The following is a 15,955-nucleotide window of genomic DNA, read 5'->3' as shown; positions in this document are numbered from 1 at the left end:
CCACCTTCATCCCCACATCTGTTGTAGGTATATATATATATATATATAGAGTTGAATACTGCATACCATACTAATACAATATTGTTTTGCATTGTTCCAGATGAGCAAAGCTGCACAATGTCAGCAAACAGCAAACTCTGTGGATGAGTTTGTTGTCCTGGAGGAGGCATTCAAATCCCGACTCACGACTCTATACTACAATAATACATACAAGGATGAGCCTGCCAAAGATTTCCACACCTTTCTGAGCAGTCTGAAGGATAAAATTGTTCACATCATCAGTCAACAACTGCAGACACATGGAGCAATGAAGTTCAATCTAGTATTGGAGGCAACATATTTCCGCAGCACCCTTGATAAGACCTTCTTTGAACAAGAAGAGTTTCAGAATGTCGCCTTCAAAACTCCAAACTACACCATCTTCAGTATCATCAATCTTCCAGACATCATCAACCAAGCGTGCATGACCCTACTGGATGAGGAGTTGAAATTCGAAGGAAATTCCAGTGGATGGAGTTTGCTTATCATTGATGGATTGCTCATCAGGATTAGCAAACATACTCCCCTACGTGGATCATCCTACATCAGTCTTCCACCTCTTCTATCAGCACGAAAGGCAATCGTCAATCCTATAAACATGGACCAGCAATGTTTCAAATGGGCCATCCTCGCCAAACATGTACAAGGCAGTAATCCTCAACGAGTCAATGAGTGATACCATCAATTGGAAGAGAGATACAACTTTTCAGGCATTGGATTTCTCACTACCATCAGTCAAATCGATATATTTGAGAAAGATAATCCAGAGGTATCAGTTAATATTTATGGTGTGGATGAGAAGAACGTTATATTTCCAAGAAGAGTTGGAAATGCAATGAAGGCAGATCACTTTGATCTTCTCCTCCTCTGTGAGAGTAAGGATGATGATGAAAACAGCACCCTTGAGGATGACAATGAACATAAATCAAATAGCCACTACTGCTACATTAAAAATTTTGAAAGACTTGTGAGATCCCAACTCACAAAACGTAAAAGTAAAATTATCATCTGCAGACGATGTTTCACCCATTACACCCTTGACAGAGATGGAGAACGCAGGATGGCTGAGCATGAGGAGTATTGTGCTAGCAATAATACAGCAAGAATCATCATGCCACAGGTTGGAAAAGATGGTAAACCTCCAACCTTGAAGTTTGAGAAACATGTGCAAAAGTATAGAGTACCTGTTGTAGCATACGCCGATTTTGAGTGCATCCTGGAGGAACCTGATGAAGACAATGAACAATGGATTGGTGAAGCTACCAAAGTTATCCAGTATCATCGGGCAATGAGTTACTGCTTATACTTTGTGCGGGACCCAGATTTGGAAGATTCCTGGCTGACAATCACTAACCTAATCCCTCATGAGCCGATTGTCTACAGGGGTCCTGATGCCGCCAAACATTTCATGAAGACCCTCACCATGTATGCAAAAGATTTAGATGAGGCAATTGACTGCAGGAATATCAAGTTGCTCCCACTAACCAAAAGAGAGCAAGAACGACATAATGCAGCTGATTTCTGTGAGGCCTGCAATGAACGGTTCAATAAAGATAAGGTGTATGACCATTGTCATATAACTGGTATCTACCGGAATGCATTATGCCGTAAATGCAACCTGCAGCGTCAGCGACAATCATTCATACCAGTGTTTCTCCACAACTCTTCAAACTACGATACACACCTCATTATTCCAGAGCTGGGTAGAGATAAGGATCGGCTGTCTGTCATCCCAAACTCATCAGAAAAGTATATATCATTCACCAAACAAATATCTCCAAAAATGCACCTTCGATTCATCAATACATTCAGGTTTACACCTGATAGTTTAGACAATCTGGTCACCAACCTAGTCAAATCAGCATCGAATCTGGAAGACTTGTCCAAAGTGCTACCACATACTGCCAAGGTGTTTGGAAACAAATTGAGCCTTGTCTCAAGGAAAGGAGTGTTTCCATATGACTACTGCGATTCATGGCAGAGACTCGAAGAAACATTGCTACCACCCAAAGAGGCATTTTTCAGCAAGCTGGTTGATAGGAGTGTTAGCAATGATGATTATGAACATGCTCAAACTGTGTAGAACCAATTCAGTTATAGAACTCTGGGAGAATACAGTGACCTATACTTGAAAACAGATGTTCTCCTGCTAGCTGATGTCTTTGAGAGCTTCCGCGATGTATGCATGAAGACTTATGATTTGGATTGTGCTCACTACTTTACATCTCCAGGCTTTTCCTTCGATGTCATGCTGAAATATACTAAAGTCGAGCTTGAGCTCCTTACTGACTATGACATGTACATGTTTATCGAGCGAGGTATCAGAGGAGGAATAACAAATTGTATACACCGTCATGCTGTAGCCAACAATGCCTACACAGGAGCGCCTATTGACCCCGAGAAGCCTACATCATATCTCCTGTACACAGATGCGAACAACCTGTATGGCTAGGCAATGTGCCAACCACTTCCATGCCGGAAATTCCAGTGGATGAAGAAAGATGAGTTGGAGGGGGTGAGCAGAGGTATTGAGGGTGTTGGAGATGTTCAAAAGATTGGCTACATCTTGGAGGTGGACATTGAGTACCCTTCCAAATTGCATGATGAGCACAACGACTTCCCATTCCTGGCAGAGAACAAAAAAACTCTTAAATCTAATCATGTACAACTAATGACAGCTCTAAGCAACCGTGAACAATATGTATGTCATTACCGCACCCTAAAACAAGCAGTACAACATGGATTGAAAATCATTAAAGTTCATCGAGGTGTAAGGTTTGAGCAGGAGGACTTCCTAGCACCCTACATCATGCTAAACACCAGACTTCGACAACAGTCAAAGAACAAGTTTGAGAAAAATTTCTTCAAACTCATGAACAATGCTGTGTTTGGTAAGACGATGGAGAATGTGCAAAAAAGGATGAGTATGGAGCTAGTGAATGATGAGAATCGATTGAAGAAACTGATTGCTCGACCAGTGTACAAGGACCGCATAATCTTTGGCGAGAATATCTGTGCTGTTACGATGCATAAAGAGAAAGTGGAGCTCAATAAGCCCATCTATATAGGGTTATCAGTGCTTGACATCAGCAAAACCCTCATGTACAAATTCCATTATAACATCATGAAGCCCATCTACAAGGGCCATCTCCAACTCTTATATCAAGATACTGATAGCTTATTCTACCTTGTCAAGACAGAGGACATGTACAATGACATCATCAACAACCAGCAGCTTAGAGATACCTTTGACACCTCAGAGTACCCTACAGACCACCCATGCTACTCGGATGCAAACAAAATGGTGCTTGGAAAGTTCAAAGACAAATATGCTGGCCGAGCGCCACTTGAGTATGTAGGCCTGCGATTGAAGCTATATGCCTGTAGGTGTTACAATAGTGATCCAAATCAGCTGACAAGTGCATTGATAAAGAAAGCTGAAGGAGTGAGGAGACCAATACTTGGGCGAGAACTCTCAAAAATGCATCCAGATGCTGAACATTACATAGGCTTCCAAGACTATCTAGATTGTCTATATGGTGATGAGGATATCTATAGAGAACAAGTGATGTTTGGCACTAGGAAACATCAGATCATGACCCAAGTCATGAGAAAGAAGGCACTGAGCAAAGCTGATGAGAAGAGGTATATTCTAGATGATGGAATTACAACTCTTGCACATGGACATTACAAGATCCCCACTCTAGCACACATTGATGAGGAGGATGAGGAGGAGGAGGAGGAGGAGGATGAGGAGGAAGAGATGATTGACTCTCAAGAAATTCCCAAGGTTCAGGCAGCTAGCAGTACTACAACAGCTAAACGGTTACATTCCTCATCACATGATGAGCTCATTGATAAAGTCAATGAGTCAGGAAGCAGTACTATCCCTGCTAAACGGTCACGTCCCTTATCAAATGATGAGCTTGCTGATATGACCAATGACTATAAAATAGATGGTGATGCATCCCAGTACAGCATTCTGAGAAAATTGCTTGAAAAGTGACATCATACCTCATGCCAGGAAGTGTCAACAATCCATTGCGCATACGCAACTGTCTCCACCCATCGCTGGATTTCCTTGAAGCAGTTATTACAAAAGTCAGTCGAGGTGTGCTCATCCTGCTATCAACATGGGCTGTCAACAACATCTTTATCCAATACTTCAATCAGCAATGGCGCCAGCAGACCCTGAATCACCATGCCCTTGCGGTGATTGCATGTTTGTTATGAGTGCAAGGTGGAGTGTTGAGCCACTATTCAACATTGGAGAAGGATATCATGATCCTTTTGGAACTTTCGAGAATTTTGCTGATGTGATTTCTTAAAACATTCCCAACAGCTACACTTCATCCTTGTCACAATAGACAGATGATGATTCTGAACTTTCCTTATAGCTATGCATTTTGTGAAATGTGTACTAATCTAGGACCATTATTTGTCTATGTGCTGTTAAACCTTGATGATTGAGATGTTATTTATATATGTCTGATAATATTCTTTGTATCCAATGTGTACTAGAGTATGACTACAATATAATCGTATCCAATCAACTGTCTCTTATTGCTCAAACCTCTGAATCATGTAGAAGTAAGAGTACAAGGCATGATACATCTCACATCCTGCACTATCAAAGTGTAGAGGTTATGAAAAGAAAAAAGTTGCAATCTCTATCCTCTTCCACAGGATATGGAGAATGTTTGGATTAGCATAATAGACTATTTAAAGTTGATGTCATCAGTCAGTATGGATAAGACTGTTATAGCAAGAGAGCTGCACAAGCAGGCTCGTAGGAGGTTCCCTACACGAATGGTTACTGTGAAAGGTCTTGATGATCTTTATCAGGCTGATCTTGTAGAGATGCTACCATATGCAAGACAGAACAAAGGCTATAGATATATTATTACAATAATCAATTGTCTTAGTAAGTTTGCTTTTGCTATACCAATTAAAAGCGAGTCAGCTGATGAAGTGGTTAAGGCAATGCAGCCTATATTTGAACAGAATCCCATGAAGAATTTGCAAACTGATGATGGAAAGGAATGGTTTAATAGTAAGTTTCAACAGCTTATGCAAAAGTATGGCATTAATCATTATTCAACTTTTTCTGATAGGAAAGCATCTATAGTTGAACATTTCAATAGATTGCTCAAACATCTTATGTGGACAAAGTTTACTGAACAAGGAACCTATTTGTGGACAGGCATCCTAACCTCACTCTTGAAAGAGTATAATGAATGGGTCCATCGAACAACAGGTATGCGGCCAGTTGATGTTAAGAGCAAGAAGCATGAGAGGCTGTTGCTTTCCAGGCTCAGCAAACAAAGGCAAGAATATAAGGAAAAGTTGGTCAGCAAACCTCAAAACAAGTTTTATCCAGGTCCCAGTCAGAGTATTGAGCCTGGTGATAAAGTGAGAATCAGCAAGTATAAAAAGAAGTTTGACAAGGGATATCTAGCCAATTGGACTAATGAACTGTTCACAGTAAGACGTGTGCGACCTACAGTGCCTGTAACCTATGAATTGGAGGACTATAGAGGTGAACCCATTGAAGGAGGATTCTATTCTGAAGAAATTGTATAGACAAAAGTGCCCAGTGTTTTCGAAATTGAGAAAGTGTTGAGGAAAAGAGGGAATAAACTGTTGGTACGTTGGAAAGGATATAGCTCCAGTCACGACTCATGGATTGATAAGAATGATCTTGTGTAAGATGAAACAGGTTGTGCAACAGAAAAACCAGTTTAGAGTTATCAATTTTGACAAAGTGATTAGGGGGTGTGGCTTGGTGGAAATGGATACAAAGAAAAAGTGTCATGGACCATTGTTCCCCAATCATATGAGATGTATTATATATGGACCTTCTGGTTGCGGCAAAACCAACCTACTATTCAACATGCTTTTTGATGAGAAAGAAATTCACTTTTCAAACATCTACCTTTTTTCAAAGACTACATTCCAGTCCAAGTATGAGCTGCTCCGTACAATCATGCAAGGACTTGCAGGAAATGGAATAAACTATGTCGAGTGTGATACAAGTGAAGAAATACCCGACCCGCATGAGCTGCCACCCAACTCAATAATTATTTTCGACGATGTGATTTGTGAGCAGCAGGATACCATCAGGAAGTACTTTAGTGCAGGCCGACACAGTGACGTTGATGTGTTTTATCTAGCACAGACCTATAGCCGCATTCCAAAACAGCTGATTCGTGACAATGCAAACTTTCTAGTCATGTTTCAACAGGATGAGCTAAACATGAAACACTTGTACCGAGATCATGTCGGCGCTGACATGACCTTTGATCAGTTTAAGGATATGTGTAACAAGGTTTGGTCAGTGGGGGGTGCACACTCATTCCTAGTGATTGATCGGACATTGGACAGAAATGGAGGGCGCTACAGGAATGGGCTTGATACGTATTTAGTTGATGCATAGTGTCAGTTGAGCTTCAGTATATGTCGGTACATTGAGCAAGATGGACGTCTCCAGCAATAGACACCGTCAAAAGACTGTAGAAGAGATTGCACCAACCATCAAGGCAATTGCAAAGTTGCGACGTAACATCAAAAGGAAACACAAGGAACTGACTCTTGGAAGGCAAGTGGCAGAGGAGCAGCATGCAAAACACTTTAAACCACTAACTGAACCACTTGACTATATAGTTGAAGTTCTCAATCAGCATTTGGCAACACCACCACCACCACCACCACCACAGCCAGCAGCAGCAGCAGCACAACCACTACATGAACAATCTCCAGAGCAATGCCCACATCGCAAACGTTTTGCAGTTCCTGTAGGTCATCATGCACCACATACACCACCACCTACACCATTGCTGTCCCGACCCCTGAAACAAGCGGTAAGACGTCTGCCCAAAATTGGTGAGGAGACTCCTTTGACCTTTGAAGGAATTGGAGAAGCTTCGCAGTTAAGCCCAGTTCCAAGTACCTTGAGTACTGCACGCAAATTGTGGCCATCTGCAAGTGCCAATGATGATGAAAGTGATGTGATGGATGTGGATGAGGAGGAGGAGGAGGGTGCTACTGCTCAGGAAGCATTACTAACCAGCAGCCAAAAGAGGATTCGACAAGCAATGACCGAGGTTGGATTGACTGGAACACCAGTGGGGCATTATCTCCATAGAGCTATGAGTGGTGATAGCAGCTCTGACAAAACATATGGACCAGAAGTTGTTGGTAATGACTACTATTTGGGTAACAAACTGTTAACCTTTGGAAGTGATGGAAGAAAGATTGTTCTGACTGACCCTAACAATCCTTCAAACGTGACTAGATTTGATGCAACACGTGGACTTTGTGAACTCATTTTCAAAAAGAAACCCATTACTCCATTGGCTAGTGATGAGGTGGCATACACTCAGATATTACACATTACAAACTTGTATAAGGAAAATCATGATCCAGATGGTAAGAGTAAAAACTCGAATGATACAAAGTATAGAACAGTGATCCATAAACTGCTCAATAATGCTAAACCCAGAGGACTTGTGGCGCCATTCAATATGGTGGCAAACAACCGTACCAAGATTGAGTACGTCTACTACAATGATCCCAATGAACTTGTGGACAGGCTGAAACTATTGGATCAGTCCAAGGCAGTTGGCAACACTGGACATGAGAATGAAATCAATTCAATTTTAGAAGAGTTGGTAGAAGGTGGCTACATAGTTGCTAATCCTGCATACTAGTTTCACTATATAAGAGACATTGCTTTGCTTATGTATAGCAGTCAAGTCATGGATTCCATAGGAAACATTAATGCTTGCTACAGGCGTTTGACCAATTTGGGAAATCCACGTGCTGACAGGGATGCTGTCAACTTTTCAACATGTAGAGAACTGATTTCAATGTGGCTGCCAAAGACAAGGGACAATACCACATCACAGGTATTTACAAGTCTCAATGATTCAATACTTACTGATATGATGGATCCAATTAAGCCTACTGATGGAGTGAACAATCGATATCTTGAGAAGAGGCTGATTGAGTTTGCTGGTAAAATGTTTTCATTGTATTTAGACATTGTGTTAGATCCGGAAAATACTTAAACTATGAAGGGATTGCCATCCAATGAAATGAAGAAACGTTTCATAGATCTTATGGGATTACCGGAACCCCCTCCTACAACACCACCTGAAACATCATTGCCACCCGCACAAACAATGTCCACACCAAAAAAAGTATAAAACCAGCTGCTAAAACCGTTAAGAAACATTAGATGGCTGGATATAAGAGAGAGAGGAAGTACCGGGGAAGAGGGGTACTGTCATCAATTGCAAAAGTTGCAGGTTCAATAGTTAAAAAGAGTGCTGGAAAATTGGTGAACAAGGCAATTGACATTCTACCTGTTGGACTTCACATCCCTGGTTACCAGTACTGTGGACCTGGTACAAAGCTAGAGAAGCGGTTGGCACGAGGCGATCCCGGTATAAATAGTCTTGATCGAGCCTGTAAGGAGCACGACATTGCTTACTTGAGGAGCAGTGATACATCGAGCAGAGCAGTAGCAGACAACATTTTGGCAGATCAAGCTTGGAGTGTGGTAAAATCTGCAGACGCAGGAGCACTTGAGAAGGCTGCAGCACTAGCAGTGACCAGCATCATGAAGGCTAAAGCAAAGTTTGGTGGAGGAGTATACCGCAGACGTAAGACAACAAAGACTTGTGGTCAAAAACGAGTAAAGAGATGTTCTGGTAAAAAAGGTAAAGGACTCTACCTGAGACAACAGCGCAGGACGCAGGGAAATGTAGCACATCGCCGTCAATGTGGCGGCAAGAGAAGACGCTAGTTGCCCTACCTGATCGAGCCCTTACCGATGCTGATCTCTACAAGTATGCATGTCGACTGAAGCTAAAGCACTTTCGAGGAGTGTTTATGCGGGATGCTCTACCATTGAATGGACCCTGGAGGAGAGAATGCAGCATTATCAACCTGGACACCAGCACTGGAGCTGGCACACATTGGGTGTGTTATGTGAAGAAGGATGATGTGTCTCACTACTTTGATGGATTTGGCAACCTGAGACCGCCACAGGAGTTTATCAACTATATGCACAAAGGACTGGAGCCAGCATCGAGGATTGAGTACAACTATGATCAGAAGCAGGAAGATCTTTACTCACACATATGTGGGCATTTGTGTTTACAATTTTTGATTGATGAAAATAAATAAATGATTCACTATCTCTCTTGCACATTATTTCCATCCCTGTACTTACTATAAATAACGAGTGTAGGCTGATTGCTACTCATTGTGCAACTGTATGTTGAGCAGGCAACAACATGATGTTGTGTTTTGGAGGTAGGACATCAATACTAAAGAGTGACTTTTATCCACCACTTGATGTGAGCAGTGGTGAATGGGAAATTGGTCTGATTAGCTTTACAAGTTGCAACTCAATACCTAATATTGAGGAAGGTTTCAATAATGTACTACATTTTTATGCAAGTAATAGAGTTTCTAAGAAGGGTGTTACTAGTGCAGAGATAACACATGATGAGCTACGGAGTATGGCTAAAGCAAGATTTGAAGAGTATTGGAGCGAGGTGCTTAAACATCAGAAGCATAAACCTGGCAAGTCTGATGATGATGATAAGGATGGTACAGTATTGCCTAAAAGGACTAAAAGGAGAATGCCAGCTACTACTGTTGACAAGGAGGATTTGGTTCTGCATCAGGTATCATTACCAACAGGTAGCTTTGAATTTTCTACAATTACTGACTTGCTTGCACAAAGGCTGTCGGAAAATGATGTTGATTTCCAGGTGACTGTAGATCCATCAACCTTAAAGTGTATAGTTTTGAGCAGTGCCAAGCTGGATTTACGGCCACAAGATTCAATAGGGAAACTGTTGGGTTTTACCAATACCCAGTTCATAGAGCCCAACACATCTACTAGAAGTGATAATATTGTACAAATCAGTCGGCCTAATGTGATACTCATCACCTGTAACATTGTGACTGGATCTTACTCTAATGGAATTACAGATCACGTGATCTATGAGTTTTACCCAAACGTTGATCCAGGGTATAAAATGGTGGTGACTGTGCAGAATGTAATCTATTTACCTGTAGACATCAAGCAGATTGGTAGCATTACACTGCAAGTAGTCGATGAGTACGGTTGTCTTATAAATAATAGAGGTGAGGAAATAAATATTGCTTTACATTTGAGACAACGCAAGTGAAATGGTGTTGTTATTTGAAAAGTGGAATCAAGGATTGGATATGGAGGCTGCAGTCCATCCTCCTCCTTCTTCTCTCCATCATCATCATCCTCCTTCACCTATAAAAGAAGATAAAAGGAAAGAAAGATTCATTCAGCATTCAACCTTGACAAGGTTAACATCTAGGAGCATCGAGTATTTGCAAGAACGAGGCTGTCAGATACGAGTAGAATAGGAAGATGGGAGTTTTGGATGTGACACAGAATGGACCGTCATCGGACAACAGTATCATTGGGTTTGAGTACCATTCTCATGCACCCTATACTGTAAGCTACAATGCCAATGACGAGATACGAATTCCAATTCAACAGCAAGATGTTTACACACTGCCATCGGAGAGCTATCTACATTTGGAGTATACTGTAACTGGAGCTGCCAACGCTGCTGTGGCCGGAACTCCATGTGTCTCTGGATTCTTCAGCAATGTGTTTTCAGAGATACGCTATGAAATCAATGGTGTGGAGGTGGATGGTATACGCAATCCTGGAGTTACCAGCCTAATGAAGAATGCTGTTACATTTGAACGTGATGAGTGGACCAAGATGGAAGGAGCTGGCTACAAGTTTAGTTCAACCACTGGATTCACCGATTTTGCTGCCAATGGAGCCGAAACTACAATCATGGATGTGCCTTTGAGATACCTGCTAGGCTTTGCCGAAGACTATAGACAGATTTTACTCAATGTGAAACAAGAGCTGGTGTTGAGGGTCAGCCCCAACTTTCACGACTGTGTGAATGTTGCTGCTACCAATGTAGCAATCACAAAGCTTTTGTGGAGAATGCCTTATGTGGAAGTGGCAGATGATGTGAAACTGCGTCTGCTACAGATTGTACAGAACGACACATCCATCAGTATACCATTTCGATATTGGGAGTTGTATACCTATCCAACGTTACCGCAGACAAGAAAGCATACATGGACTGTCAAGTCGACATCACAGCTTGAAAAGCCACGATACATTGTGGTTGGGCTACAGACTGCAAGACGAGGTGTGGCGGCAGCCAACAGTTCTCGCTTTGACAAGTGTAATATGAAGGATGTTCGAGTGTTTTTGAACAACAGATGATATGAGAGCATTGATGGTGATGATAATCGCATCTACAACATGTATGCAGCTTTCAATGGAGTCTACAACCATGGTAATGCTCATGCAAGCAACCCTCTGTTTGAAAAGAATGCCATTGGTGATGGAAAAATAATGCTGTTTGCTTTTGATTGCTCCCGCCAAAATGAGTCACTCAAAACTGGAAGTATTGATGTGAGGATTGAGTTTGAAGCATCTGAAAACATTCCAGGTAATACAACTGCCTACTGTATGATGATTCATGAGATGACTAAAGAGTATCGGCCAATGTCAGGCCTTGTACTATCGGTATAAAAAGATATATAGTCAGTGCACAGCGATAAATTGCTCAGTTGAGCTCGAGACAATGAATGAGCCAGTCATGACAGGATACAGAGGACTCTTTATGGAGGAGGGGGAGCTGTCTTCGCATGAGGAGGAGGAGGAGGACGTGGTGGGTTGTGTTATTGGTGGGCGACCGCTGATGAAAGATGCCTCTACAAGTACAACTGGACTCAATGATGATGACTCCTACATTACAGCAGAAAGTGGTGTAGATGACTGGCCATCGAGTAGAGCGGAAAACATTTTTGGGCCACTACCACTATACCTGATGAACTTTCAAGGTTTTGAAGGTTTGGACAACAAGTTTATTGTGAAGGAGATGGCTATCCTGGAGCAAGATGATGAGCATCATATGACTACTCATCACTACTTTTTCAAGCCTCCCTACTCCGAGTCTCTGCTCAAGACTAGCAGGCAAATCATCGCCAACAACTGTATACATCAAGCTAAACATGGACTCAGGTGGTCAGACTGTGGGACAGAACATCTTCCCTATTCAGCTTTGATGGAAATTGTGCGTGGAACAGTTGGGAGGTGGTTGGATCAGAACCAGCAGCGTCCAATTAAAATCTTTGTCCATGGATATAAGCAGATTACTCTACTGGATACGATTCTACAACTGAACAATGTGGAGTACCTGGACCTATCATCGCCATATTCCTTTCCTGCTATACCTGATTTGGAGTTGCTGATCAAGAAGATTGATGGCATATACTGCCCAGAACATCATCTACTCAACGTTATCTATCATCTTCAACATTTGGAGATTGGTCAACCAACAACGTCAGCAACATTGATGGATTGTCAAATACTCAACTATTTTGCTCATTGAAAATTGTTATTGCTCTACATGGATGGATTAATGAAACTTTGTTAGAAGATAGAACCTTTTGTCGCAATTTTTTCAATGCTGTTAATACTCATTTGCATTATCAATAAAAAGAAATATTGTAATCAACTCTATGCTCTATCATTTATCCTCCTCCTCACTCCTCTTTGAGTAAAGTGCACACTATGTGTTCACATAGAGCTATTGTATTACGTCATACAGACCTATTGAAACAGGAAATGGGTTACCCCACCACTCAGCAAGCAGAGTATAAAAGATGATGCTGACAACAAAATGCACTCAGTCTTACAATGTTGTCAGACAGTGAACGTGAACTTTATCTGTTTAATGCAGTGAGTGAGCTTGAAGCTGAACTGAATTATCACGGTATAATGACATTGAGTGACTTTTTCAAGGAGAGTGGACATTTAGAGTTTTGTACAGATCGTGAATCTCATAGTTGTGCATGCATACGACTCAGGCAGAAGCAGCAGGCTGTTGTTGATACAGTCAAGGATAGAAACGTTTTCTTTGTATGTGATGATCTTCACAACCCATTGAGAAATACTCATGTGACCTCCACTGATGTGAAATGTTTCCTGCTGAAAGTTTTCATGCAAACTATGAAGAGTATCAAGGATAATACCAACAAGAGGGCAATGCGTCTTTGCCCACCAGGACTTGCAATGAAATTCACTGTCATGTTTGATGATACTTGCATACTGCTAAAATCTTTCTTCAAGTTGGATAAGGGTAGAATGGCTGCTATTGTTAATCTTGAGAAGGTACCCAACTGGAGGGATAAGGATGTGAAGATTGTGTTGAGTGTTCTCAATCAGGACCAATACTACAAGTGTGATTTTATATGCGGACAACAATCTAAATGTCTACTGGGACTGGGTCAAAAGGAGATCAAATTTGCAGGATTTACAAAAATTGAGAGCACAGGACATGTGAAACGATTCAGGCTGGAGGATGGAACATCTGGTGATTCAGCTTTTGAGATTAGCATCTACAAGGCTGTACGCATACCTATGCCACTGCCATCTACTGGGGGATATGATGAAGTTGATGGACCATGCATTGTTCGTGAAAGGAATAAGCCATCAGTTGAGCGTTATGTCACCAACAATGATTATAGCCGAGGAGAAAGACTTCTTCAGCTGTATATTCTGTTCAATACTGAAGATTAATTATATGTTTGTCAATAAATACTATGTGTAATGAGCCATTTGTTATTATTGATTATCCTACTTCCTCATATAGATAAGAAATTAGGTTGTTATGCTTTCAATGAAGATATCTATTGACATGTTGCAATAGGTTGACCAAGATGCAAAATATCAAAAGATATCCATTATGGTGTAATGGTATACAACCCTGTATACTTACCTTTTCAATTGGGACCCTACATCAATCTATACCCCTGAAGGTTTGAACCCAGGACCTACAGCATGGAAAGCGACGCCGCTAACCACTACACCATAATGGATATCTATTAACTAGCTTCAACTATATGCTATTTCAGTCTTGACCTAGAGGAAACATCTATATTGATGTGTAAGATTCTGAGCTACTATTATTATTATCTATGGGATGAGGTGTTGAACATTGAATTAATGAAACTCTCAATCAATGGTTAACACGTAAAATGAGGTTTATTTCATACATGAGAGTTAGTTTTAGACAGTGGATCAGCCAATGAGGGTTTATTTCTTTATTATCATATTACAAATGGTAATACATTCGATATTAACTGATTGGTGTGATGAGGGCTACTGCCAAATTGAAACCGTCTTGGCCTCAGCTGGTGGGATGATTGGTGGCGGTGGTGGGCTGACTGGCAGCGATAGTGGGGTGACTGGTGGCGGTTGGATGACTGGTTGTGGTTGGATGACTGGTGTTATGGATTGAGGTCTACTTCTGATGAGCAATCCATTGATGATAAGCAAACTCCATCCGCTGGAATTTCCTTCGAATTTCGACTCCTCATCCAGTAGGGTCATGCACGCTTGGTTGATGATGTCTGGAAGATTGATGATACTGAAGATGGTGTAGTTTAGAGTTTGCTCATCTGGAACAATGCAAAACAATATTGTATTAGTATGGTATGCAGTATTCAACTCTATATATATATATATATATATACCTTCAACAGATGTGGGGATGAAGGTGGTGAATCGATATCAATATCTAGGATCGTGGGTCGAGGATGGAGGTTCGTAGGTGTTTATGTTCTAGAGGATGATGGTCCGGAGCTGTATGGGGGGTGGGGGAATGTGAATGGGGGTCTAGGATCTACTTTGTGATTATACGTTTTTTAGGTTAGGTTGAATTACAACCACCAACTCAAAGAACCTAATTCATAATTAAACTCTTAACTTGTATGTATTGGAACCTAATTCATGATTGCACTAGTCATTTTTGACTATGTCATTTACTCTATGTATTGGAACCTGATTCATAATTAAACTTGTCATTTTCGAATCTAAGTCATTTTAGAATTTAATTGTCAGTCTCAAACTACTTCAAAATTCTACTCTTTTGGACTTAATTGTTAAATCATGAATATAATATAAATATATATATATATATATAGAACTATAAAATGCACTGGTACTTACTCTTGATATTGATAAAGATGAAAGTAATCCAAAACCAATACACCGAAATCACACACACACGTACTGGTGATACACACACGTACTGACGGTACGACTGCACAAGACACAATGTCCCACTCCTTGCAGAACAACTCCTTTTATACTCCAGTTCAGGATCCGGAGGGAATTTTTTTCCCTTTTTTCCCATTTATTCCCGATTTTATGTGTTTCTAATTTTTTTTTTAATTTTTTTTTTTATTTTTTTTTTTTTTTATTTTTTTTTTATTTTTTTTTATTTTTTTTTATTTTTTAATTTTTTTTTTAATTTTTTCTTTAATTTTTTTTTTACTTTTTTTTTTTTTTTTTAGGTGTGGTTGACCTGGATGGCCTTGGGGTTAGGTGTGGTTGACCTAGATGACCTTGAGGTTAGATTTGGTTGACCTGGATGACCTTGAGGAGAAGGAGGAGTCTGGCACACTTGTGTGCCAGACTCCTCCTTTTCATACTACTTAAGATGTATTTACGGGTGCGCTCAACTCTATTCTGGAGTTTGAGACTAAATTCATTATTTTTTCAAAACTTTCAAGTAAAAAAGTGTTGATTTTGAATCGTGTAGGATAAATATTACATATATATAATTATATATTATCAAAGCTTTTTTAGACTTAATATGATTCATAGCTGGCATACATTTAAGGCCATTCCACACAGCACGTGGCGTGCGTGGCTGGACGCACGCCACGCTGGCCACGCTAGCCACATGCCAATTCACACCGCCACGACTGTTGCGATGCTATACCGGCCACATTCCCCGTCAGTATGCAGGAA

The 15,955-nt window shown here is 40.8% G+C and overlaps 1 protein-coding gene across 1 annotated transcript; it reads right to left on the bottom strand.

Moving 5' to 3' along the window:
* Positions 1-13,693: 13,693 nt before the first annotated feature.
* On the bottom strand, positions 13,694-15,388 carry LOC120350449. Its single transcript, XM_039423847.1, has 2 exons — positions 15,149-15,388; positions 13,694-14,598 (listed from the first exon to the last, which is right to left on the bottom strand). Exons 1-2 carry the CDS (start codon positions 15,333-15,335, stop codon positions 14,300-14,302), a joined length of 486 nt encoding a protein of 161 aa, XP_039279781.1. The 5' UTR covers positions 15,336-15,388; the 3' UTR covers positions 13,694-14,299.
* Positions 15,389-15,955: the final 567 nt, after the last annotated feature.

Source organism: Nilaparvata lugens, chromosome 3, assembly GCF_014356525.2.
Source record: "Nilaparvata lugens isolate BPH chromosome 3, ASM1435652v1, whole genome shotgun sequence".
NCBI lineage: Eukaryota > Metazoa > Arthropoda > Insecta > Hemiptera > Delphacidae > Nilaparvata > Nilaparvata lugens.
The sequence above is the reverse complement of the archived record's forward strand: the minus strand, read 5'-3'. Positions and strand labels throughout refer to the sequence as shown.

Bases quoted from the DNA above. Each gene is read 5' to 3' on its own strand.
- LOC120350449 (XM_039423847.1), bottom strand. From the start codon at position 15,335: ATGGGAAAAAAGGGAAAAAAATTCCCTCCGGATCCTGAACTGGAGTAT. The intron at 14,599-15,148 runs GTAAGTACCAGT...GCATTGTTCCAG, and splicing joins CATCTTTATCAATATCAAGA to ATGAGCAAACTCTAAACTAC.